The 26,661-nt window shown below is 33.5% G+C and overlaps 1 protein-coding gene across 1 annotated transcript in view; it reads left to right on the plus strand.

Annotated features, from left to right (window-relative positions):
* PTPRG (protein tyrosine phosphatase receptor type G) overlaps nt 1-26,661 on the plus strand; it is a 979,702-nt gene that overhangs the window by 372,829 nt on the left and 580,212 nt on the right. Inside the window, 1 exon segment of the mRNA XM_053720987.1 lies at nt 8,025-8,178. Within this exon segment, the coding sequence (XP_053576962.1) occupies nt 8,025-8,178 (154 nt within the window).

The following is a 26,661-nucleotide window of genomic DNA, read 5'->3' on the forward strand; positions in this document are numbered from 1 at the left end:
AGAGCAATTGCACAGTTTGTCTCTGGCATTTTTTTACTTTTCAAAATGTAATTATGATTGTTTAAGGTAATTTCCTACATGGTGGCTAAGTCAATATTGTGTGTTACTTTGCCTAATGAAGGGGTTAAATCCACTGCCGTGTGTTTTACTGGGTGAAAACAGGGATACATCACTAATACATTAAGGTCCAGATTACAAGAGGAGCACTAATTAACTCTCCCGCTCAAGCGTTTAATTGTGCTAGAAGTAAGCTTTTTGCGCTCGTCGGGTTGCGCTCATAATATGAATTGAAAGTAAACCTTTTTTTGATCGTGCGCTAACCTGGCGAGCACAAAAAGTCCGAAATAGAATATCACTTGTGCGTTCACATATTGCCCCACTAGAAGTCATGGAAAAAAAAAATAACATCCCAATCTCGAGGCAAAACTGATTGCATATTCTTATATGCGGTAAGTTGATATGAAAATATGAATATTTCACATTCCAATTCTTCTTCAAATACAAGAATATGCTCTATTTATCATAAATACATACTTCTACATTATATATATGATGGTATTTTGATTATATATACAGGTGTAATGTATATATATATATATATATATATATATATATATATATATATATATATAGTGTGTGTGTTTATATATGTATATAAATATAAATAAAATCTAATTAGGAATACAGTATCTATAAATACATAGACCCTATTCTGGCTATGTACAGAACATTGGAATGTGAAATATTTACAGTAAATTCCAAGTTAAAACCTTTATTTAAAAGGAATAATTGCATAAATGTTTTCAGGTTTTTATCCAGTCAACACAGTTTAATTTGCACATTCACAAATGCAAGATACAAGTCAATGCAATAGCACTTAGTCTGAACTTCAAATGAGTAGTAGATTTTTTTTTATGACAATTTAAGTTGTCTATTTTCACTCTCACTGTACCATGTGACAGCCATCAGCCAATCACAAATGCATACACATACCATGTGACAGCCATCAGCCAATCACAAATGCATACATGTTTGTTCTGTGAATTCTTGAACATGCTCAGTAGGAGATGGTGATTCAAATGCTTAAATAAAAAAAAGACTGCACATTTTGTTAATGGAAGTAAATTGGAAAGTTGTTTAAAATTGCCTGATCTATCTGAATAATGAAAGTTTAATTTTGATTGAGTGTCCTTTTAACTGCAAAGGACTCCAATGCACTTCTATATACTGTATGTTTTATGTATACATATGTATTTACATACATATATACACATATAAACACAAATACATATGTATGTACACACACATATATAGTCTGCTTTTTACAGTTATGCTGCATCACTTTCAAGAGATTTAGCATATGAGTATTATGTCCCCTTTAAATATATAACAATATGTTTGGCAGAGTGTTTGCAATGAAAAAAAAAAGCGTTTACTTTGTATCATTACTGCTAAATAAGCTGCTGTTTGATGAAGGACCTTCTGAGATTATCCACAAAATAAAAATGCAGTGAGATGGACAATTAACTAAGCATTTCAAACTGTACATATTTCTTAGCACTTCCTTAAGTAATTTATTCTTATTATACATAAAATGACCTCCAAGGGTATGCAATGAATCATTAACAGCAGATCAAGTATTTATATGAATTCAAGATATTTATATTACACAAGTTGGTCCTTGGATACATTAGGTATAAGTCTCAGTTGAATGTATATATGATTAAATATTTTAACAGCTAGGGATTATGAATAGAAATATTTTTATTGTCCTTCATATGTTTATTACTTGTGCTGAAAAGTATACAAATACACACTGCACTTCTTTTGTTTGTTAAAAATATGTAAACCCTTGCAGTTCAACCAGACATATGCTGGTTACGGTACCTTAAGTGAACACACACCAAGTGCCATAAAACAGGTTGAGGATCTGTGCATATCCTAAAGGGTGAATTAAGTAAAAAATAGTTTGCATAAAATTTTTTTTTACAAAATTGTTGGGAAGTATTTTAAAATAATTTTTCAAAAATAAGCAAAAATACTTAAAATAGCCAAGCTGTCCGGGCACTGTGCTCCACCCCTCTTGATTAGACACAGGCTTTGTATTTCGACTGAATTCACAGCTTCAATGCATGCTCAGCAGATATTCCCTATTTATATGTGTATTTTACCAATATATATATATATAATATTATATATATATATATATATATATATATAATATGTATATATATTATATATATATATATATATATATATATATATATATATATATATATATATATATATATGCTACTGTCATAAAAGGAATTGTGTGGGGGAGTTAGAACTGTACAATTCAGAAACTTAAAAGAAAGGGTTAATAGGTGATGCACTGACAGTATAAATTTGCAGGTAACGTAATTAATGTACATATTATATTTTTGTCTCTTTCTCAACTTGTTTTATCTCCCTTTAAATAGATAAAAGGTCATTATGATTAGCTAGAGCATGTAATTTCATTATTAGTTACTACAAGGCTTTTTTGACAGTCTACACCAGAATGTGTTATTGTTTAAAAATATAAATAATGCCTTTACTACCCATTCCCCAAGCTTTGCAAAACCAACATTGTTATATTAATATAATTTATAAACTTTAAACCTCATAAATACCTGCCTGTTTCTAAGCCACTAAAGGACAGCCTCTTATCACATGCTTTTGTATTTGCTCACATGATTTGCTAGTCATGTGATCCATATAGATAACATTGTGCTAACCGCTGTGGTTTGTGGCGCAGACACTGCCCTAATTGGATAAAATGCAGTCAATAGATTATAAATAAAAAAGTATGTATCAGGGGGTTGTCAGAAGAGGCTTAGATAAAAGGTAATCACAGAGGTAAAAAGTATATTAATATAACTGTGTTGGTTGTGTAAAACTGGGAATGGGTAATAAAGGGATTATCTATCTTTTTAAAGAATAAACATTTTGGAGTAGACTGTCCCTTTAAAGAAACCACTCAATACAGTAGAACTACATAATAAACAAGTACATAATAAAAAGACAATGCAGTAGAACTTTTCTGTCCCCCTATATCATGTGACAGATGACAGCCAATCACAGACTAGGTATACATATACCCTGTGAGTTTATGCAAATGCTCAGTTGGAATCTTCTTCCCAAGAGACTTTGAATACAATAATACTGTGCAAATTTGATAATGGAATTAAATTGAAAAGCACTGCATGCGCTATCTAAAGTATACATTTTATTTTGACCTTTAAACCTCCGCAAATCAGTTAAGGGGACATGAAACTCAAAAGTTTAGTTTACTGAGAATGGAGTGGGAGATGAAATGAACAGAATGAGCTAAGTTTTCTTCATTTTTTTTTTGCCAGTTTGTTTGAATTAATTAGCCAAGTAGTCTATTTATGTCTATTTATCTATCTTTATCTATATTTTTCTATCTCTGTCTATCTTTATTTATCTCCATCTATCTGTATCTGTTTATCTATCTTTATCTATCTATAGTTATCTATCTCTGTCAATCTTTCTTTATCTATCTATCTATTTGTATTTATCTCTCTCTCTCTGTGTCTCTCTCTGTTTTCTCACTGTCTCTCTCTCTCTCTCTCTCTCTGTCTCACCTCTCTCACTCTCACTGTCTATCTGGATACTGGCTCCCAGTAGTTTTTTTAATTATATAATTTGAGATCTTTAGATCATATGATAGATGCAGACGCTTGCTGAGTTCTATCACACAGAGCACATATCTATCTGTATTTATCTCTCTCTCTCTCTCTCACGCTCTCTCTCTCTCTCACCTGTCTCTCTCTCTCTCTCTCACTCCTCACTCACTCACTCTCACTCACTCACTCACTCCTCACTCACTCACTCACTCTCACTGTCTATCTGATACTGGCTCCCAGTAGTTTTTTAACTTATATAATTGAGATCTTTAGATATATGATAGATGCTGGACTCTTGCTGAGTTCTATCACACAGAGCACATATCTATCTGTATTTATCTCTATCTCTCTCTCTCCTCACTGTCACCTCTCTCACTCTCTCACTGTCTATCTGATACTGGCTCCCAGTAGTTTTTTTAATTATATAATTGAGATCTTTAGATCATATGATAGATGCTGGACTCTTGCTGAGTTCTATCACACAGAGCACATTATCTATCTATCTATCTATCTATCTATCTATCTATCTATCTGTATTTATCTCTATCTCGTTCTCACTCTCACTCTCTCACTCTCTTCACTCTCACTCTCTCACTCTCACTCTCTCTCTCTTCTCTCTCTCACTCACTCACTCACTCACTCACTCACTCACACTCTCTCTCTCTCTCTCTCTCTCTCTCTATCTCTCTATCTTTCATATGATACTGGCTCCCAGTAGTTCTTTCTTTTATATAATTGAGATTCTTTGATCATATGATAGATGCAGGACTCTTGCTGAGTTCTATCACACAGAGCACATAGCAAATGCAGAATATAGCAAAAACCAGCAAGCTCCAATAGCAAACACAGCATAATGAACAATGAATTATACCCCCATCAAGACTTCTGAGAGGAAAGGGGGGAGTTTAGTGAATCATACCTCGTTCATTTATTTATTTATTGCTCAAATAAGTTATGTATATTGCACACTGTGACATGGATGTAAGATATTCTGATGGTCAGTATGTGCTCCTGACAGTACACAGCCCAGGCTTAATGATATTGATAACCTGTTCTATTCATCAAATGGTTCTGTCTGCGGAAGTCAGGGGATGCAAGGCAATGCTAGCCACATGACAACTTAGCAATAGCATTTGGCTCCCTGATGGGACGTTGATAGTAAAGTCAGAAAAGCCCATATCTGGGAGAAAAGGGAAGTGAGAGAATGCTGGTCTGAAATGCATTACATCTGGATTTGATACCAGTATTTTTTATTGTACCAAAAATGACAGCAAAAAAACACACATATATATATACAGTGGATATAAAAAGTCTACACACCCCTGTTAAAATGGTAGATTTCTGTGATGTAAAAAAATGAGACAAAGATAAATCATTTCAGAACTTTTTCCACCTTTATTGTGACCTATAAACTATGCAACTCAATTGAAAAACAAACTGAAATCTTTTAGGTGAAGGGAAGTAAAAATAAAAAAATATGGTTGCATAAGAGTGCACAACCTTAAACTAATACTTTGTTGGAGCACCTTTTGATTTTATTACAGCACTCAGTCTTTTTGAATATGAGTCTATCAGCATGGCACATCTTGACTTGGCAAGATTTGCCCACTCTTCTTTGCAAAAACACTCAAAATCTGTCAGATTGCGAGGGCATCTCCTGTGCACAGCCCTCTTCAGATCACCCCACAGATTTTTGATTGGATTCAGGTCTGGGCTCTGGCTGGGCCATTCCAAAACTTTTATCTTCTTCTGGTGAAGCCATTCCTTTGTTGATTTGGATGTATGCTTTGGGTCGGTGTCATGCTGAAAGATGAAGTTTCTCTTCATGTTCAGCTTTCTAGCAGAAGCCTGAAGGTTTTGTGCCAATATTGACTGGTATTTGGAACTGTTCATGAATTCTCTCTACCTTGAATAAGGACCCAGTTCCAGCTGAAGAAAAACAGACCCAAAGCATGATGCTACTACCACCATGCTTCACTGTGGGTATGGTGTTCTTTTGGTGATATGCAGTGTTGTTTTTGCGCCAAACATATATTTTGGAATTATTGCCAAAAAGTTCAACCTTGGTTTCATCAGACCATAACACCTTTTCTCACATGCTTTTGGGAGACTTCAGATGTGTTTAGCTGGGCTTGCATGTTTTTCTTTGTAAGAAAAGGCTTCCATCTTGCCGTCTACCCCAAAGCCCAAACATATGAAGAATATGGGAGATTGTTGTCACATGTACCACACAGCCAGTACTTGCCAGATATTCCTGCAGCTCTTTTAATGTTGATGTAGGCCTCTTGGTAGCCTTCCAGACCAGTTTTCTTCTCGTCTTTTCATCAATTTTGGAGGGACATCCAGTTCTTGGTAATGTCATTGTTGTTCAATATGTTCTCCACTTGATGATGACTGTCTTCACTGTGTTCCGTGGTATATCTAATGCCTTGGAAATTATTTTGTACCCTTCTCCTGACTGATACCTTTTAACAATGAGATCCGTCTGATACTTTGGAAGCTCTCTGCGGACCAAGGCTTTTGTGTAGGACGCAACTATGAAAATGTCAGGAAAGACCTACTAGAACAGCTGAACTTTATTCAGTGTTAATCAGAGGCACTTTAAATTATGGCAGGTGTGTGAGGACTCTTATTTAACATGGTTTTGAATGTGATTGCTTAATTCTGAACACAGCTACATCCCCAGTTATAAACAAATAACTTCAAAATAAAAAAAACAAATAAACAATCTTTGCTTCATCAGTCCACAGCACCTTCTTTCAAAATGAAGCTGGCTTGTCCAAATGTACGTTTGCATACCTCAAACGACTCTGTTTGTGGCGTGGCATCACTCTCCCATACATCTTCTCCTTATGCAAATTGCACTGAATTGTTGAACGATGCACAGTGACCAAATCTGCAGCAAGATGATGTTGTAGGTCTTTGGAGGTGGTCTGTGGACTGTTTTTGATAGTTTTCACCATCCTTTGCCTCTCCGATATTTTACTTGGCCTTCCATTTCTGGCCTTAACAAGAACTGTGCCTTTAGTCTTCCATTACCTCACTGTGTTCCTCACAGTGGACACTGACAGCTTGAATCTCTGCGATAGCTTTTTGTAGCCTTCCCCTAAACCATAATGTTGAACAATGTTTGTTTTCAAGTCATTTGAGAGTTGTTTTGAGGCCCCCATTTTGCCACTCTTCAGAGAAGAGTCAAAGAGAACAACTTGCAATTGGCCACCTTAAATACCTTTTCTCATGATTGGATGCACTTGTCTATGAAGTTCAAGGCTTAATGGGCTCACCAAACCAACTGTGTGTTCCAATTAATCAGTGCTAGGTAGTTACAGGTATTCAAATCAACAAAGTGACAAGGGTGCCCAAATATATGCACCTGTCTAATTTCAATTGATGCATATTGCACATTTTCTGTTAATCCAAAAAAAATCATTTCACTACTGAAATATTACTGTGTCCTTCAGTTATTTGATAGATCAAAATGAAATTGCTAATCCAAACACCCAATTATTTATAAATGAAAATCATGGAAATTGTCAGGGGTGCGTATACTTTTGCATACGACTGTATATGGTGGAAAAGCAAGCAGGGATACTTGCCTAGATGTGCTAATTTCCTATGCAATTTTTTTTTATTGAGATACTGTATGTATGTATGTGTATATATATATATATATATGTATATATGTGTATATATATATGTGTGTGTGTGTGTGTGTATATATATATATATATATATATATATATATATATATATATATATATATATATATATATATATATATATATATATATATACACATGCATGCATACATACATACATACATACATACATACATACATACATACATGCATTCACGCTCTGACACGGCACAGGCACACACTAACCCAGACATTTGTATATCCTAGGCTTGACTCCGCTTCAATCCCGGACACACAAAGGAAAACCCAAAATTTCCAGGTCATTCCTGGATAGTTCTAAAACTGGTTTAGTTTATGTTTTAAATAAAACTCATCTGCATGCTTATATGTTAAAAAATATGTAAAATGAAGCATACTAAATAAAAAAAAAAAAAAAACTTTATTGCAAATCTTTGAAACCAATTTGAAAAGCACTTAGAACAAAACATACTGTTTTATGACCGTGTCATCGTGTTCATTATTTTATTTGTAGCACATAAAGAATGATTTTTCTTAACATCTTTTTTTTTTTTCCCCAGTGCAAATATTATTTGAATTGTTTGATTTCCAGAGAGGTGCTAATAGAATGTTACTTTAGTAGAATCAATATTTAAAAAAAAAAATGTAATTGCCAACGCTTTTTTTAAATTTTATTTTTTTATATTTCCTTTTTCCTAACAGTTGCCATCCTCCTAAAGGATTATTATTTTATCAGCGGAGCAGGCCTGCCAGGCAGGTTTAAGGCTGAGAAAGTTGAATTCCACTGGGGACAAAGTAATGCATCAGCAGGCTCTGAACACAGCATCAACGGGAGAAGGTTCCCTGTCGAGGTGAGAAGAGCGATACATGCTTGTTTTACTAAATAGCAACCACTCGTAATCCTGTCTGGACTAAATAGTTCACCTGATTGCTATTAAATATGACCTTTACTGTAGACTTGATAAGTGAGCATGTTAAATATTCAGAATTTGAGATTTATTGTTTTTTTTTTTGTACTTTGGTGTAAAGATCACTAAATTATGTGGAGTGGATAGGAGATAAACACAACAGCTTGTGACAAAGAGAGAGGTTTTTATTTTCAGTTTATTTTTATGTATTTATTTGTAATATTTTTATGTTTTTATTTATGTTTAGAGTTTATTTTTAGGTAAAACTGTATGTTTTTTGTTTTTTTGTTTTTTAAGACCTTTAGATCACTTTTTTAGAGACTTTTCAACCAAAATTTTGATATGCTTCACGTGCTAGTTTACCCTAAAAGCTGATAACTAGTATATATTTCAAAAAAGTTTTTTTGTCTGGAATGTCTATTTAAAGAAATATTAAAACTGAGTGAAACAATATTGTAAAGAATTTTACTCCCTCTAAACCAACATTTTTTTTTTAAATATTTATTAAAGGGACATTGTTGAATAAAATGAAAATGATAGATAAAATATGACAAGTACTTCATTTGATGGGTTATAAATAATCTGTGATTATTTATTTGTTTGTTAATGCATTTATTGCAGGCGCAATAGGTAATTTTAAAATGTATTTATCTATTAATTTTTTTTTGTAAAACATATGTTCCTGTACCGAGGGGGGGGGGGGGAAACAAAAACAACAAAAAAAACAAGAAAGCAAATAAACAAATATTTGTTGTTATATTTTTAAGACCAGTCACTGTTGACCAATATAACAGCAAGAGATCTCTTTATCAACCAATGATTAGTCAGGCCTTCTTTAAAGGGATAGGAATGTCAAAATTAAACTTGCATTTTAAGACATTTTTAAACTGACTTCTGTTTTAAATCTACATTATTCTCTTGGTATTCTTTGTTGAAAAATAATATTTACATATCCCAAACTACTGGAAGCTAATGAGGGATGTTGCTACACACATTTATCTTTAGTCATTTGCTCATCTGCTGTTTTCAGCTAGTTCCCAGGAGTGCTTTGCTGCTCTGGAGCTGATTTTAACTATGTGTTTAATCTCCTTGTATGGGAACAAAGCAAATTTAATAAAATAAATGGAAACTTTTTTTAAAAATGGTTTGCTCTGTCTGAATCATACAATAAAATGTTTAGGTTTCATATCCTTTTTAAAAAAAGTGGCATTTTTAAATAATGCTTGTTTTATCACTTGTATGCTAGAAGTTTTTATAATTTTTCTACATTACAGATGATTTGGAGTTTAAAGGGACAGTATACACCAATTTTTATATAACCGCATGTAATAAACACTACTATAAAGTAGAATATGCACATTTACTGATCTAAAAATCTAGCATAAAACCTTTAAAAACTTTCTTAGAAGCTCCAAGTTTAGCGCTGTTGATTAAATTAGCTGGAACACCCAGTGAAAGGGGATGGGTGCAGATACTCTTCACCCCCCCCCCTCCTTCCCTGCATATGAAAAGACAGAATACAGACCACTGCCGGCTCCTGTTTGTTTAAAAGCACTTGTACATATGACACTTTGGGGCTTGGTAAGGAGCCTGAAAATCAGCACAATGTTATTAAAAGATAAGCAAAACTATAGATTGTTACAAAAAACTCTCAGATGGGCTGTATAAATGGATCATCTAGAAAACATTTATGCAAAGTAAAATCTAGTGTACAATGTCCCTTTAATATCTTTTTAATTGACTTTCTTTGTCCTTAGCTAGTTTTGCCATGGCTGTCCCCTCATACCAATGCTCTCAAAAGCAAATGTGCCATGAACCTAATTAGATAACCAGATGTGCACGGTTTGGTAATGTCTATTTGTTCCAACAATTTATGGCCTAAGGGGAACGTACAGCAAAGAAAATCATCCTCAATAGCTGTTTGATCATCGCTTTTGCATTTAGAGACACAAAAGGAAATGTAATTCTTAAATAAAACTTTGTATTTTGATTTTGTGTCATTTGGTCTGGCTGATTGTTATTGCAAGTCATCTACTCTATATTTGTTGAATTATATACTTAAAGGGATAGGAAACCCACATTTTTTTTATTAACTTTAAAGGGACAGTCAACACCAGAATTTTTGTTGTTTAAAAAGAAAGATAATCCCTTTATTACCCATTCCCCAGTTTTGCATAACCAACACAGTTATAATAATACACGTTTTACCTCTGTAATTATCTTGCATCTAAGCTTCTGCTGACTGCCCCCTTTTTTCAGTTCTTTTGACAGACATGCAGTTTAGCCAATCAGTGCTCAGTCCTAGGTCACTTTACGTGCATGAGCTCAATGTTATCTATATGAAACATGTGAACTAATGCCCTCTAGTGGTTAAAATCTATTCAGATTAGAGGCAGTCTTCAAGGTCTAAGAAATTAGCATATGAACCTCCTAGTTTTAGCTTTCAACTAAGAATACCAAGAGAACAAAGCAAAATTGGTGATAAAGTAAATTGGGAAGTTGTTTAAAATTGCATGCCCTATTTAAAACATGAAAGTTTTTTTTGGACTTGACTGTCCCTTTAAAAACGTCTCTGTATAATAAAGGTATTTGTAATTGGTAGCTGTTAAATGTTTTATGTCCTTTCCTTGACATTTTTTATTTGAAAAATAATATTGTGACAAACCCATTGTTAGACTCATTATGCGGGCCCTATAATTATGTTATACCTAGGTAGAAACATCATGGCGGCCCGCATGCACATTAAAATGATTTTATGGCCAACACATGCGCAGACTCATTCCCCTTTATCCTCTCTCCTGTGGCGCATCATGATCCAAGTGCCAGGTGCAGGGCGGACACGTGGATCGTGACATCAATGCTGGAGGGAGTGGCGCACCAGAGCGCTGAAGTTACAGGGACAGTGCATGTTGTAAAGGAAGGAGCTGTGTACAAAGTACCCCTAGACTAACAAGCATATTAAATCCTATATGTATGTGATGAATAGGAAATCCAAATATGGCCGCTGAGCGTTTCTGACAGTAGTACGCATGCGATTACCACATGAAGCAAGTGTGCATGTGAAGCAGACTTAAACGACATAATAAGAATATTGAAAGTAACGGGACCAACCGCTTCGCCATTGGCTGGGGGTGGTAGCAAAATTTACATAACCTATATCTCCTTTTATGGGCGGTCATTACCGCTCCTTTTATGAAAATTAAACTAAATATTTAAGGTATGTAGAAGGTTCGTTTTAATACATTTTTTATTTGATTACATATATAATAGTTATTATAATAATGTATTTTATTTAGGTACAACTGTACAAATATTTCTAACCCTTTAAAGGGATAGGAAAGTAAAAATTAAACTTGCATGATTCAGATTGAACATGTAATTTTAAGGCACTTTTAAATTCACTTCTATTCTTAAAGGGACACTGAACCCAAATTTTTTCTTTTTGTAATTCAGAAAGAGCATGCAATTTTAAGCAACTTTCGAATTTACTCCTATTATCAATTTTTCTTCGTTCTCTTGCTATCATTATTTGAAAAAGAAGGTATCTAAGGTTTTTTTTTGTTTTAGTACTCTGGACAGCACTTTTTTATTGGTGGATGAATTTATCCACCAATCAGCAAGGACAACCCAGGTTGTTCGCCATAAATGGGCCGTCATCTAAACTTACATACTTGCATTTCAAATAAAGATACCAAGAGAATGAAGAACATTTGATAATAGGAGTAAATTAGAAAGTTGCTTAAAATTTCATGCTCAATCTGAATCACAAAAGAAAAATTTTGGGTACAGTGTCCCTTTAAATATGCTTTGTTCTCTTGGTTTCACTAGTTGAAGAAGAATACACACATATCCTACACTAGTTGGAGCTAGATGCTAATTGGTGCCTGCACACATTTGTCTCTTGTGATTGGCTAACTAGATATGTTAAGCTTCCTGCCAGTAGTGCAATGCTGCTCCTTCAGCAAAGAATAACAAGGCAATGAAGCAAATTTGATAATGGAAGTAATTTGGAAAGTTGTATAAAATTGTATGATCTAATGGAATCATGAAAGAAAGTTTGGAGTTTCCTGTCCTTTTAAAGGGACATAAAACCCCAAATATTTTTTTTTCATGATTCAGATAGAGCATACATTTATAAACAACTTTTCAGTTTACTTCTATTATCAAATTTGTTTCATTCTCATAGTATTCTTTGTTGAAGGAGCAGCAATACACTACTGGAAACTAAGTGAACACATCTGGTGAGCCAATAACAAAAGGCACATATGTGCAGCCACTAATCAGCAGCTTGCTCTCAATAGTGCATTGTTGCTACTGAGTCTACCTAAGTAAGTTTTTCTACAAAGGATGCCAAGAAAATGAAAAAATAAATAGATATAAATAAGAAATGTGTTTAAAATTGTATCTAAATCATGAAAGTTTAAGTTTCATGTAATTGTCCCATTAAATCCCTAGACATTAAATAGAAAGATCTCATTAAAATGTATTTTATATAAACCGTTGCATCACTTGCCTTACTATTGCTGTAGCCATATTTTTATATTACTGTCTCAAGAATGTACATATTTGTAATTTGTCATAGATCGATATTGAAAATACAGTATATACATACATTAAAGGGACATGAACATATTTCCTCCTACATTAACAGTAAACAAATGCTAACTATAATGAAAATATTTGCCTGAGGATAATATGCAGATGCATTTTTAGATTTATAGTAGTTGGGTAAAAATTGAAGAATTAAGTGTAAAGTTTTAGTTTCTATCAAGAAGTTTAGTTTCTATTAAGTAATGTTAAATGTTATAACCTCAGTGCCGATTTGGAGAGCAGTAACATCCCAGAAGCTGCATTGGTGAGCGGTAGCAGCCAAAGAGCTGAACAGTAGCAAACCAAGAGCCACATTGGTGTGTGCTGCAACCCAAGATCCACATTGTAGAGTGCTAGTGACCAAGATCCACATTGTAGAGTGCTAGTGACCAAGATCCACATTGTAGAGTGCTAGTGACCAAGATCCACATTGTAGAGTGCTAGTGACCAAGATCCACATTGTAGAGTGCTAGTGACCAAGATCCACATTGTAGAGAGCTAGCACCCCAAGAGCCATATTGGTGAGTGCTGCAACCCAAGATCCACATTGCAGCCCAAGAGTCACATGCGTGAGCGCTAGCGACCTAAGATCCAAATTGGTTACAGCTAGCAGTCCAAAAGCCACATTGGTGACAGCTAGCGACCCAAGATCCACATTAAGTGCTAGGATCCCAAGAGCCACATTGATCCCTTGGTTAATTATCTTATGGCATTAGCCTTCCCTCTGGATTATAAAAGGGTACCCCCATATTTACAGTCAGCAAACATATTTCCTATCTTCTCACCATGCAGTCCTTTTGGAACATAGGTATCCCATTTGTGTTCTTTTGAATATTGTCTCCAGTGGATCAACAAAGGATACCTATTTCTGCTGTCTCACCCCATAAACACCTGAACTATTTATGTTCTTCCCATACCCAACCTTTTGGTAAATGGGGGCCCATTTGTGATCTCTGGAATAATATCCCCAGTGGATCAGGTCAAAATTCCCCATGTTCACCTCAAGCCAACACATCATACTACATGTGCTTCCTATTTTCAGTTGGCCCTTAGGGGGACACAATGGATCCATAGCTGGTCCTTTGTATGATATTGATTACCTGTCATATGATATTGATTACCTGTCACTGGTATGTAGGCCAGTAGGTCTAAAGAGTGTTCTCTCAACACTATGGAACAGATTTTGTTATGTTAGTCTAGAGCTCTGTCATGGCACATTTATATAGCACAATGAGATAGTGTTATCATTTTTGATAGGCACAAAAATACCAGCTTGCTCAGCAGAACTTCAGAGGAAACTTATAACCTAGTGTGGACATGTCGGCATTTGAAAAATGAATGTTGATGTTGATAATAACTATAGTAATTACCATAATTAATTATACACCCAGAGGTAACATCATTTGTGAACTAGAGAATGTTCTGTTCATCTAATATGTCTTTCATCACAACCTCTTCCATCTTAGTATAAATACCATTCATAGCACACTTTACTACTCAGTTAAAGGGTCACTAAAGTCAAACTGAAACTTTCACGATTCTGAAATCATGATTCTGCTATATTATCAAATACTGCAGTCTTTTGATATGCACACTTTCTGAGGCACCAACTACTACTAAGCATGTGCAAAAGTTCAGTGTATACATTTATGAGCCAGTGGTTGGCTACTTTGCTGATGGCTGTCACATGATACAGATGGCCAGCAAATAGAAGTAAATTTTAAATTCTGTCAGAGTAAAAATCTTTTAATTATGTACTTGTTGATTATGTATTTCTAAAAAAAAATGTTATGGTACTGCTGCACATGCCAGTAATAATAGTTGGGTTTCCTGGAGCTTGGATTATATATTAAATGAACATTAAAGACACTTTGTATATATGCATAGTGTATATAAGCAACTAAAAATTACTGTGTACTGTAAAATTGATATATATATATATATATATATATATATATATATATATATATATATATATATATATATATATATATATATATATATATATATATATATATATACACACACATATACACACACACACATATACACACACACGCATATATATATATATACACATATATATATATATATATATATATATATATATATATATATACATATAAATAAAAAAAAATATGTGTGTGTGTTTGGCACTTGCAAGCACACAACTAGATTAAATGCAAAATGAAAGAGTTAATTACAAAATTTGGCAAAATTGTGATAAGCCCAGGACCCCGCCAAGGTCTCTTCCTCCACCCTGACCCAGGTTTTAAACCCTTCAGGATAGATATAAGGATCTTTGGGGACAGTGGGAGAAAAGGAAATGAAAAGTGAGCATAATAGGTAATGAAATTGCATTTGCCTAATTACATTTTGACTTTAATATTATTTAACACAAAACTACTGTTGTGGAAGGGACAGTCAACACTAAATAAATATTAGAAATTAATGATGTATTCAATACAAAGATGAGCCTGAAGATATACACCTGTATTTTTTCTAAATTATATTTGTTATTTGCACATTAAAGTCCATAAAATGAGTGCCACTATTTTAACCTACATTTTGTCATCTACATGTAGGCTTCTTAGGCACACAAATTAGTGAGTGCGGAATATAGTACTGTCAAGTTTAGTGGTTGGCTTTTTATTTTTTACAGGTTCGGAATAATGCAATTTCATATCAAAACTTCATCCACCATGAAAAGAAATATAAACCATTATTTTTAAACCTACTAAGATTTACGGGGTAATGGCCCTTTAAAATGTTTAACTTGGCAAATGTTGATTGCACAACAAAAAGATGACATGTTTTCCAACTGTATGGGATGTTGACTGACATTATATATAACAGCATTTATAAAAGTCATTAGACAATTAAGAAAGAAGAGACTATCTAGGAGAGCTAAATGATTAAATTGGTGCTATAATTTGTGTCTATAATTACATCTTATACTGACTTGTGCTGGCAATTTACTTAGATTTCAGCTGGAAATCACTAGCAGAGCATATGGACAAAGTCAGATTTCTAAGCTACTTTTTAAGACGTAAGAAAAGGAATGATAAGTAACATGTTTATTCTAAGCAACTCACACACACAAACAACACACATACACACACATATACAACATGCACATATATACATACACATATATATATTTACACACACACTATATACAAACACACATACAACATCTATTTGTACAAAAAGGGGTAAGGAGGGTTGGATGGATAAAATAGAGGTATAATACAAAGTTTACAAAATCTAAGTAACAAAAATAAAATAAAACAATGAAAATACTTGCATTCTTCAGTGGGCATGTCCTGGTTTTGGGCTTCAGGCGTGTTTCAGTGGTGTACCCAGGATACAAAGAGAATGATGCAAATATGACTATTATGGCTATGTTACTGAGAAGGCGGTAGCTTAAACACTGTAAATTTCTCTCAACCCATGATCAGTAGTATGCTACCACCTACTCGGTAACCTAGTTATAATATGTATTGAAGCATTTGAACTATTGCAGCGATACCTGGATACCCCCAAGCATGAGAGATGGTTTTTATTAATTTTCCAATTTTTTTACATTTCTAGTAAAGTTTACTTTAACCATTTAGTTTAATGCTAATTAATTAACCTGGAGGTCTTACATATGTATCCTTTATACCACTATTGTAGTTAAATTAATTTACCTGATACATAGCTCCACTCATCCTAGACAGGGTGTATATGTTGCCTAATTATCTAAGGTTCTGATAATATCTAGGTAGTGCCATCAATATAATGCTCGCTCTCTCTCTCTCTCTCTCTCTCTCTCTCTCTCTCTCTCTCTCTCTCTCTCTCTCTCTCTCTCTCTCTCTCTCTCTCTCTCTCTCTCTCTCTCTCTCTCTCCTTCTTCTCTCTCCTTCTTCTCTCTCCTTCTCTCGCCTCCTTCTCTCGCCTCCTTCTCTCGTCTCCTTCTCTCGTCTCCTTCTCTCGTCTCCTTCTCTCGTCTCCTTCTCTCGTCTCCTTCTCTCGTCTCCTTCTCTCGTCTCCTTCTCTCGTCTCCTTCTCTCGTCTCCTTCTCTCGTCTCCTTCTCTCGTCTCCTTCTCTCGCCTCCTTCTCTCGCCTCCTTCTCTCGCCTCCTTCTCTCGTCTCCTTCTCTCGTCTCCTTCTCTCGCCTCCTTCTCTCGCCTTCTCTTTTTTCTCTTCTTCTTCTCTTCTTCTTCTCTTCTTCTTCTCTTCTTCTTCTCTTCTTCTTTTCTTTTTTCCCTCTCCTTGCTGCCCTAAAAACGCTAAAACCCATCGCAGTTAAGATGGCATGGAATGTCCTATCGGCAGAAAAAATGGTTAAATAGTACAGCAATATATACATGTGTGCATTGTCAAACCCCAGATGTTAAAAGCATATCTAAAAGTTAAATATATGAGTAAGGGACAAATAAACAAGAAATCCTGAAAGTATTTCTCTCTGTTGGATAAATATTTTATCCAAATAAGACATTAATAATTAATTCACCCTGTGTCTACATTATTCATCCTGCATTTTACCTTTGGTTTAAACTCATAGCCAATAAGCTTCCACATCATCAGGACACTGTAGCTTTTATCTTTGTAGTAAAGATATAAATTATCAGTTTTACAATATGTCAGGGGGGAAAAAAGGCTCATTATATTAATGGCCCATCAACCAGTTACTGATCCTTGACAAAGATTTACCTAGTTTTGTCATGTTTTAAATTACTAAGGATTTTTTACCTTTTTTTTTCTTTTCCCCTGAACCTTGAAACTCAGAAATTGTATTAAGTATTAGGAATGCAAGAATCCGTGAGAGTCTGATAAATGAACATCACCTTTTTATATTAGCCCATGATAATAAATAATATCCCTTCATTATGCTTGCCCTCCCAATGTAAGTTCCGGTTCATTTAATCTATAACTAGATCATTCTCGCTTCAAAAGAGAATCATAAATAGGTACTTATAAGATGCAGTAATAATCCTGATTTTCTGTGATTTAAATCACGTTTATTTTAGGTGAAGGTCAAAATAAAGGTGAGAAATATATAGATTTAATAGTATTTTAATAATATAAAATTAATATATAGCTATGGTTCGTGGCTATAAATTAGGCTTTCAATTGGTGTATTTAAAGAAATTCTTGTGAATTTCATAAGTGGTAATTATATGTTTTAGTGCAGATGATTATTGCATTGTACAGATATCTGCTCTTAAGTTTTTCATCTAGATTTTTGTCATGTCAATGTATTTAATCATAGATATTGTTCATAAGGCAGAGTGGTCACATGGTATAACTTAACATCTGCAGTTACTTTATCCTGCAAGCTATGGCAAAACAATAACAATAAAATAATAATATTTTTTTTTTCTAACCTTGCTCTGGACAGTCTTGAAATTTGGAAATTTTATATTGGGTGAGGTCACCTGGGTTAGGGCCGCCAAATAGTTTTGAAGAAAATAAGGGAGACTAAGCAATAGACCAATTTAATTTGGGGAAATGACAAATTTATATATGGTTACTTAAAAAAATAAAAAATACAATTTGATACATTTTGGTACAACAAATTCTAAATACAAATCATCCTCATTCACACAATCATTCACAAAGCACACGAAACCCACATTTTTTTTTCTTCATGATTCTAATAGAACATACAATTTTTAACAACTTTCCAATTGTACTTCTTTTTTCAAATTTGCTTTATTATCTTATCATTTGCGGAAGGAGCAGCAATATAATATTATGATCTAGCTGAACACATCTAGTCAGCCAATCACAAGAGACAAATCTGTGCAGGCACCAATTACCAGCTAGCTCCCAGCAGTGTAAGATATGCAATTATTATTTTTCAACGGTTATAAGATAAGATAGATAAGGGGTCTTGAGGGAGAGAAGGATACATTAATATGTCTTTGAAGGACCACTAAATATAGTAGATTTGCATAATGAACAAACGCACAATAACAAGACAATGCAATAGCATTTAGTCTGAACTTCAAATTGGAAGTAGATTTTTTTTTTCTGGCAAATTTTAGTTATGTCTATTTCCACTCCAACTGCATCATGTGACAGCAATCGGCCAATCACAAATGTAAAATAAATACATTCTGTGAATTCTTGCACATTTTCAGTAGGAGCTTGTGACTAAAAAAGTTTAAATATAAAAAAAACTGCACGTTTTGTTAATAGAAGTCAATTGGAAAGTTGTTTAAAACTGCATAGTCTAGCTGAATCATGAACGTTTTATTTTGATTTGAGTGTCCCTTTTAATGAATTAACTTGATTTTTGCTATACTCTGAGCAATAGAATATTAATAATAAAAACAATCATTTAAAATGGAGTTGCTGCTCCTAACATTTTGAAATCGAAAGTAAACATTATTTATTTTTAAAATAAAAATCGGAAGTTGTATTATAATTGCATGATTTCACCTCTAAAACCATTCTTGGATGATGGATTTTTAAAGCACTCGTAAAATGTAATTGTTGAGCAGATAAAAATGACACTGTTCCAATACAACCTATGAGATTAGTCTTATTTATTTAGTTTTATGTTTATTTTGTTCAAACAAAAAATAGTTGTGTGTTATGGACACATTTTCAGTAAACACTTCTGCACTTCAGGCATAGCTGAAAGGGTTGGATGTGGATAATCCATAAACTAAATCATTGAACCATGGGTAGGAATTATCACAGAATGAGAACATGTATCATGGGCGGTTTGAATGTAACTCGTAATGAAAAAGAGCAACCTAGAAATAGTGGTATAGACTTTTTGTCTGAGACGCTAAGGGAGACAAAGTATTTTTTTTTTTTTTTCTGATGCAGCGCGCATCATGTAGCCAAATTTAACAAATATCCTGTTGGCATATAGGTTTATAATAAGAATAGCATCATTCTTTGTTTTAAAGGGGCACTCAAGTCAAAATTAAACTTTCATGATTTAGATAGAGCATGCCAATTTAAACAACTTTCTAATTTACTTCCATTAACAAGATGTGCACAGTCTTTTTTTATATTTACACTTTTTAAATCACCAGCTTCTACTGAGCATGTGCAAGAATTCACACTATATAAATATAAGCGTTTGTGATTGGCTGATGGCTGTCACATGATACAGGAGGAGTGGAAATAGACATAACTTTGAACATTTGTCAGAAAAAGGTCTACTACTTATTTAAAGTTCAGACTAAGTGCTATTGCATTGTCTTTTTATCATGCATTTGTTGATTATTATCTACTGTATGTACTGGTCCTTTAAGGATATCTTTTAAAGTGATATAAAAACTAAATAAATGTTTCTTTATTGTATTCAAAGCCTAAGAAAATATTTAAACAACTTATATACTGTATATAAAAAATGCTTCCACATATTAAAGATTTAAGTGTAACGTTTATGTAGTAATAAATGTATGTAGTAATGGGTATCCTGTCTTGTATGTATTCTGCTGAGAAGGACAGATATAAAACTGTTAAATATGCAAACAACAATTGTTATGTGGAAATCCTATAACCCTGTCTGGACACCATCTTTTATTGCCTATGTTATATCGGTTCTTGATTGTCCTCAGCAGAAGAGATAGATAAGGGTGCCCTTAAGTTTCAGCATGGCAGGTACCTTTTTTTTTTTTTTTTTAAACTCAGTTGGATTGAGAAAGTTACAGGAAAAGCATAAAATAAATAACAAAAATGTATGGCAAAGTCTGTTTACTACACTTAATTTAGCATGGTAGATTATAATATCAAAGTGTTTCATTTTTAAATCGGGATTGTGTATACTGAAGTAGAGATTCACATAACTAAAGGGCTCTAGAAATGATGAAATAGTTATAACTAAAAGCAATTTATATGGCATAAACTTGCCTGCCCTAATTACAAACAAATATCCTCAAACAATTAAAAAAAAAACAGGATTCATGAACATAGAAGAAGACCTTGGAGCATTAAACCAATTTTTTTCTTTTAGGTATTTGTACAATATTGGCCGGTAAATAGCTTGTAATTTAATTTAAATATTTTAAAATAAATCCCTGGATGTCTGCATTCAATTATGACATATTTACACATTTTTTTTCTATTATGATTCAGATAGAGCGCGTGATTTTAAACAACTTTCAAAATTTACTTCTATTCAATTTTTCTTCATTCTCTTGGTATGTTTTGTTGAAAAGCAGAGACATATGTTTAGGAGCCGGACCATTTCTGGTGCACTATATGGCAGGAGTTTTGTAAGAATGTTATCCATTTGCAAGAACACTAGACAGCAGCACTATTTCCTGCTATGTAGTGTGCCAGATGCCTACCTAGGTATCTCTTCAACAAAGAATATCATGGGAACAAAGCAAATTTGATGATAGATGTAAATTGGAATCTTTTTTTTAAATGGTTTGCTCTGTCTGAATCACAAAATAATTTTTTGGGGTTTCATAACCCTTTAAAGGGACATGAAACCCAATTTTTTTCATTCATGATTTAGATATAGAATACAATTTTAAACAACTTTCTAATTTACTTCTATTATCTAATTTGTTTCATTCTCTTGGTATCATGTGTTGAAGGAGCAGCAATGTGCTACTGGTTTCTAACTGAACATATGGGTGAGCCAATCAAAATATATATACAGCCACTAATCAACAGCTAGAACCTAGGTTCTCTGCTGCTCATGAGCTTGTCTAGATAAACCTTTCAGTAAAGGATAACAAGAGAAGGAAGCAAATTAAATAATAGAAGTAAATTGGATAGTTGTTTAAAATTATATTCTCTATCTGAATCATGAAATAAAATTTGGGGGTTTCATGTCCCTTTAAGTTCATATTTGGTGGGGGCAGGTTAACATTATGCTTTTCCTGTAAGTGTGTTTGTCTCTGTATATCTATAATGCAACACAAGTATGATAGAACAATCCTAAAATAAATGTGTAAATTACTTATGCAAGAATGTGTGAAATACAGATGTATATGCAAAGTCCAAAAAATGAACACTGTATTCGGTTTTGCTGTTGATTTTAATGGTAAAATTATTAAATGGACATAAAACACACATTTACTTAGTTTTTAATGGTTCAGATTTTCCAACAACTTTTTAACTTTGTATCTTTTGTTGGAATAAGACCAATACACTACTTGTAGCTATCCGACGAGCAACATATATGTGTAGCTACTAATTAGTAGCTAACCCCACTAGTGCATTGCTGCCCCGAGCCTACCTTGGTATGCTTTTCATCAAAGGATACAAAAAAGGTAAGCAAATTAGATGTTACAATTTGAAACAACTTGCCAATTTACTTGTAAGTGCTAGCTAAATCATGAAAAAATAGGTTTAATGCCCTTAATTACCTAGATGTTATATAACCAATGATCAATAACGAATATATAGATAGATAATCATAGTAATGTATGTGTTAGTTTATAATGACAATACTAGAATTTTAAAATTCCAAAACTGCTCCATCATTGGAAAGCAAAGTTTGTTCCTTTCAAAGTCAATGGGTAAAATGGGAGTCACAAAAAAGCTAGTATACATGTTCAGGTAATATAGAGTCATAAAATTAATGGCACAGGACGAAAGCCTGTATCAAAAGAAGAAACTGTCTTGTAGGTCAAAAGCAAGTGTGTTTTTCATCATTGAATGTATCAATTTGTCTGTGTCTAAGTGGACACTTTATGTTATGAAAACATTAGGTCATCAGACTTACCGGCTTACGCTTACAAGAGATGATCAATAGTTGTCTGTCCATTATTAGGATTGCCTTGCGTTTCTCCTCTTCATTTGCACATTGCCGTGTCACTCTGGGTTACAGATGAAATGCCATCATGTTTTTCCAGGGTATGACACTGAACACTAAATATCAAGATGCGCATCGTGAACTAGATATTCCATCAGTGTCTAAATAAATGATTCCCCTAATGTTTTAGATAATAAACTCTTTGGTGGTGTGACTATGTAACGTTGGCTCACTTTATAAAACCGCAAATCAGTTTGATTAAATTGAACCATGCGCATTTGGCTAATGTATTTTAAAATGATTGATTTCAGACGTAGAAAGTTCATATTCTCAATGCTTTTAATATAGTCATTTACTCATTCTCTATCTATATTAATACATATAAATGACTGATGAATCAACATATTTGACTTCATAACTATGATAGGTGTTGCTTTATTAAGGTCTTTAAAAATAGCTTATAGTTAAATTCCTTTATCAAGCACGGATAGATGCTACAGTAAATTAATCTGTCTGGTTGTCAGTCTGTCTGCATGTTTATCTGCATATTTAGATTGATCTTATTTCTTAATTATGTCCCCATAATTAATAAATAATATCAATATAAATGTTTTTTGTCTGTCTAATTTTAGCTCCACTTCTTGATGGAACAATGTTGGATATGGCTAGCATTATCTGCAGACACAAGACAACATTATTATGTGTGTGTGTGTGTCGTGAACACTGTATACACATAGCCATCTATAAACATGAGTATACATCTCTCTCTCTTAAATAACTTGTATCAAAGTGGAGCAATTAAATATGTAAAAAATATTTTTGGCTTAAAGGACCAGTCAATACAGTAAATCTTGAAAGTTTATTCACAAATGCATTTATGTATATTCTGTGAATAATTGCACATGCTCCATAGTAGCTGGTGACTTAAAAAGTGTATATCTAAAAAAAGACTCTGCACATTTTTTTACAAAGGAAATAAATTAGAAAGTTGTTTAAAATTGTTGCTCTATCTGAATCATTAAAGTATCATTTTGACCTGGGTCCCCTTTAATAAAAGGGTTAAAGGGACATTATACACTCATTTTTTCTTTGCATAAATGTTTTGTAGATGATCTATTTATATAGCCCATAAAGTTTTTTTTTTATAATAAATGTATAGTTTTGCTTATTTTTAAATAACATTGCTCTGATTTTCAGCACTCCCTAACCAAGCCCAAAGTTTTATGTGAATACTGGTCAGCTACCTTCTCCAGCTTGCTGCTGTTTGTGTAAAGGGTCTTTCATATGCCAAAAGAAGGGGGAGGGGGGGGAGTGTCTTATTTCCCACTTGCAGTGGGCTTTATAGCTACCTTTTCAACAGAGCCAGACTGACGGCTTCTAAGTAAGTTTTTAAACAGTTTTGTAACTGGATTTTTATATCAGCATCTGTGCATCTTATTCTTTATAGTAGTGTCTATTACATGCAGTTATATGAAAATGAGTGTATACTGTCCCTTTAATTTTAAAGGTTACAACAAAATATTATAATTTGCAGAAAAATATATACTTAAAAGGACCAGTCAACACATTAGATTTGCATAACTCAACAAATGCAAGATAACAAGACAATGCAATAGCACTTAGTCTGAACTTCAAAAAGTAGTAGATTTTTTTATAACAAATTTCAGTTATGTATATTTCCACTCCCCTTGTACCATGTGATAGCAATCAGCCCAATCAAAATGCATATACGTATAGTCTGTGAATTCTTGCACATGCTCAGTAGGATCTGGTGACCCTCAAAAAGTAGTAAATATAAAAGACTGCACATTTTTTTTAATGGAAGTAAATTGGAAAGTGTTTAAAATTACATGCTGTATCTAAATCATGAACATTTAATTTAACCTGAGTGGTCCCTTTAATAATACTGTAGAATATGTTCATTAGCTGATAAGTGCAACCCCTACATAAGTTTATTCAGTTATAAGACCAATGGTTTAAAGCAAGGGTTTGTAAAACAAAATGCAATTTATTTTATTTTTTTTATTAGTTTTTTAACAAACCGTAAATATTACAAACATAGATGAATCTGTAAAGAGTATATACATAGTGTTAATAAACATGATGTGTTGAAAATCAAGTTACAGATTAGCTTGATCTTCGCATAAGTTAAAGGAATAGTCTAGTCAAAATTAAACTTCTTGATTCAGATAAAGTATGCAATTTTAAGCAACTTTTCAATTTACTTCTATTATCAATCTTTCTTTGTTCTCTTGGTATCTTTATTTGAATTGTTGGAATGGAAGCTTGGAGTCAGCCCATTTTTTTGGTTCAGCACCAGGGTAGCACTTGCTGATTTTTTGGCTACATTTAGTTTACCATGATAGTTAAATTTTTAACTAGACTATCCCTTTAATCACTCCGTATTAATACTAGAACTGTATGCTGTGGTAGATAGAAATATAGGTTTGAGTTTGTATTGCCAAAACCTTGAGGGCTGAGGAGACTGGCAATTATGAAGATGGTTTGAAGTAAACATAATATTATGAAGGTATTAACTTAAAAGGGACACTGAACCCCAAATTTTTTCTTTTGCAATTCATATAGAGCACGCAATTTTAAGCAACTTTCTAATTTACTCCGATTACCATTTTTTTCGGTCTCTTGTTATCTTTATTTGCATCTAAGTTATTTTTTTTGGCTCAGCACTTGTTTATAGGTCGGTTAAATCAATCCACCAATCATCAAGAACAACCCAGGTTGTTCACCAAAAATGAGCCGGCATCTAACTTACAATTTTTGCTTTTCAAATACAGATTCCAATAGAATGAAGAACATTTGATAATAGAAGGTAAATTAGAAAGGTGCTTAAATTGCATGCTCCCGTCTGGACTCATGAAAGAAAAAAAAATTGGGTTCAGTGTCCCCTTTAAGTATGCATGAAGTTGGTACAACAAACAGTCAATCACTATGCAAGCCAAAAAGGAAGAAATAAAAGAAGTAAAAAGATAAATCGAAGAGGCAAAATGTCATGTTTAAAGGGACTCGAAAACCAATAATTTTCTTTCAGGTTACAGATACAGCAGACAATTTTAAACAACTTTACAATATCCTACTATTTAATTTGTGTTGTTCTCTTGGTATCCTTTGTTGAAAAAGATACCTTGATAGCCTCAGGAGCTGGGAGCTAGCTGCTGATTGGTGGCTGAATATATATTCCATCTTGTCATTGATTTACTGATGTGTTCAGTTAGTTCCCAGTAGTGCACTGCTGCATATTCAACAAAGGATTCCAAAGTATTAAAGGGACACCTGAACCCAAATTTTTCTTTCATGATTCAGATAGAGCATGAAATTTTAAAGCAACTTACTAATTTACTCCCTATTATCAAAAAATTTTCATTCTCTGGTATCTTTATTTGAAATGCAAGAATGTACGTTTAGATGCTGGCCCATTTTTGGTGAACCACCTAGGTTCTTGCTGATTGGTGGATAAATTCATCCACCAATCAAAATAAGTGCTGTCCAGAGTCCTTGAACTAATAAAAAAGATTAGATGTCGTCTTTTTCAATTAAAGATAGCAAGAGAATGAAGAAAAAATTGATTATAGGAGTAAATTAGAAAGTTGCTTAAAATTCCCATGCTCTATCTGAATCACGGAAGAAAAAAAAATTTGGGTTCATTGTCCCTTTAAGCAAAATTGTTTAAAAAAGTAAAATATCATGATCTGTCTGAATCAGGAAATACATTTTTGGGTTTCATGTCCCTTCTTAAGGATGTAAACCCTGCACTAGCTTGGTTACTATTTTTTTAGCCACTTGGGGAAGTACTGTGTCCCTCGCAAATAAACACATAAATTGTCAGAGGTTCCTTATGTGTCACTGCCATAATGACATTTACTTTTCAGAAAATGGATAGAAAAATAATTTCTGAGGTGACTTCCGAAAAATGGTGCCTCTGCCTTAGCTTGTTATCATTGCTTTTTTTTCCCCATTAACGTTTCCTTTCTGGTGAAACAACCACGTTCATTTCTCAAACACCCAATGGATGAGTAGTTTTCAATTGTACTCGGGTTAGTGTAAGCAAATCCTTGCACTTCATCATCTATCATCATTCGACTAACAAGACAAG

This window comes from Bombina bombina, chromosome 7 (genome assembly GCF_027579735.1).
Source record: "Bombina bombina isolate aBomBom1 chromosome 7, aBomBom1.pri, whole genome shotgun sequence".
Lineage (NCBI taxonomy): Eukaryota > Metazoa > Chordata > Amphibia > Anura > Bombinatoridae > Bombina > Bombina bombina.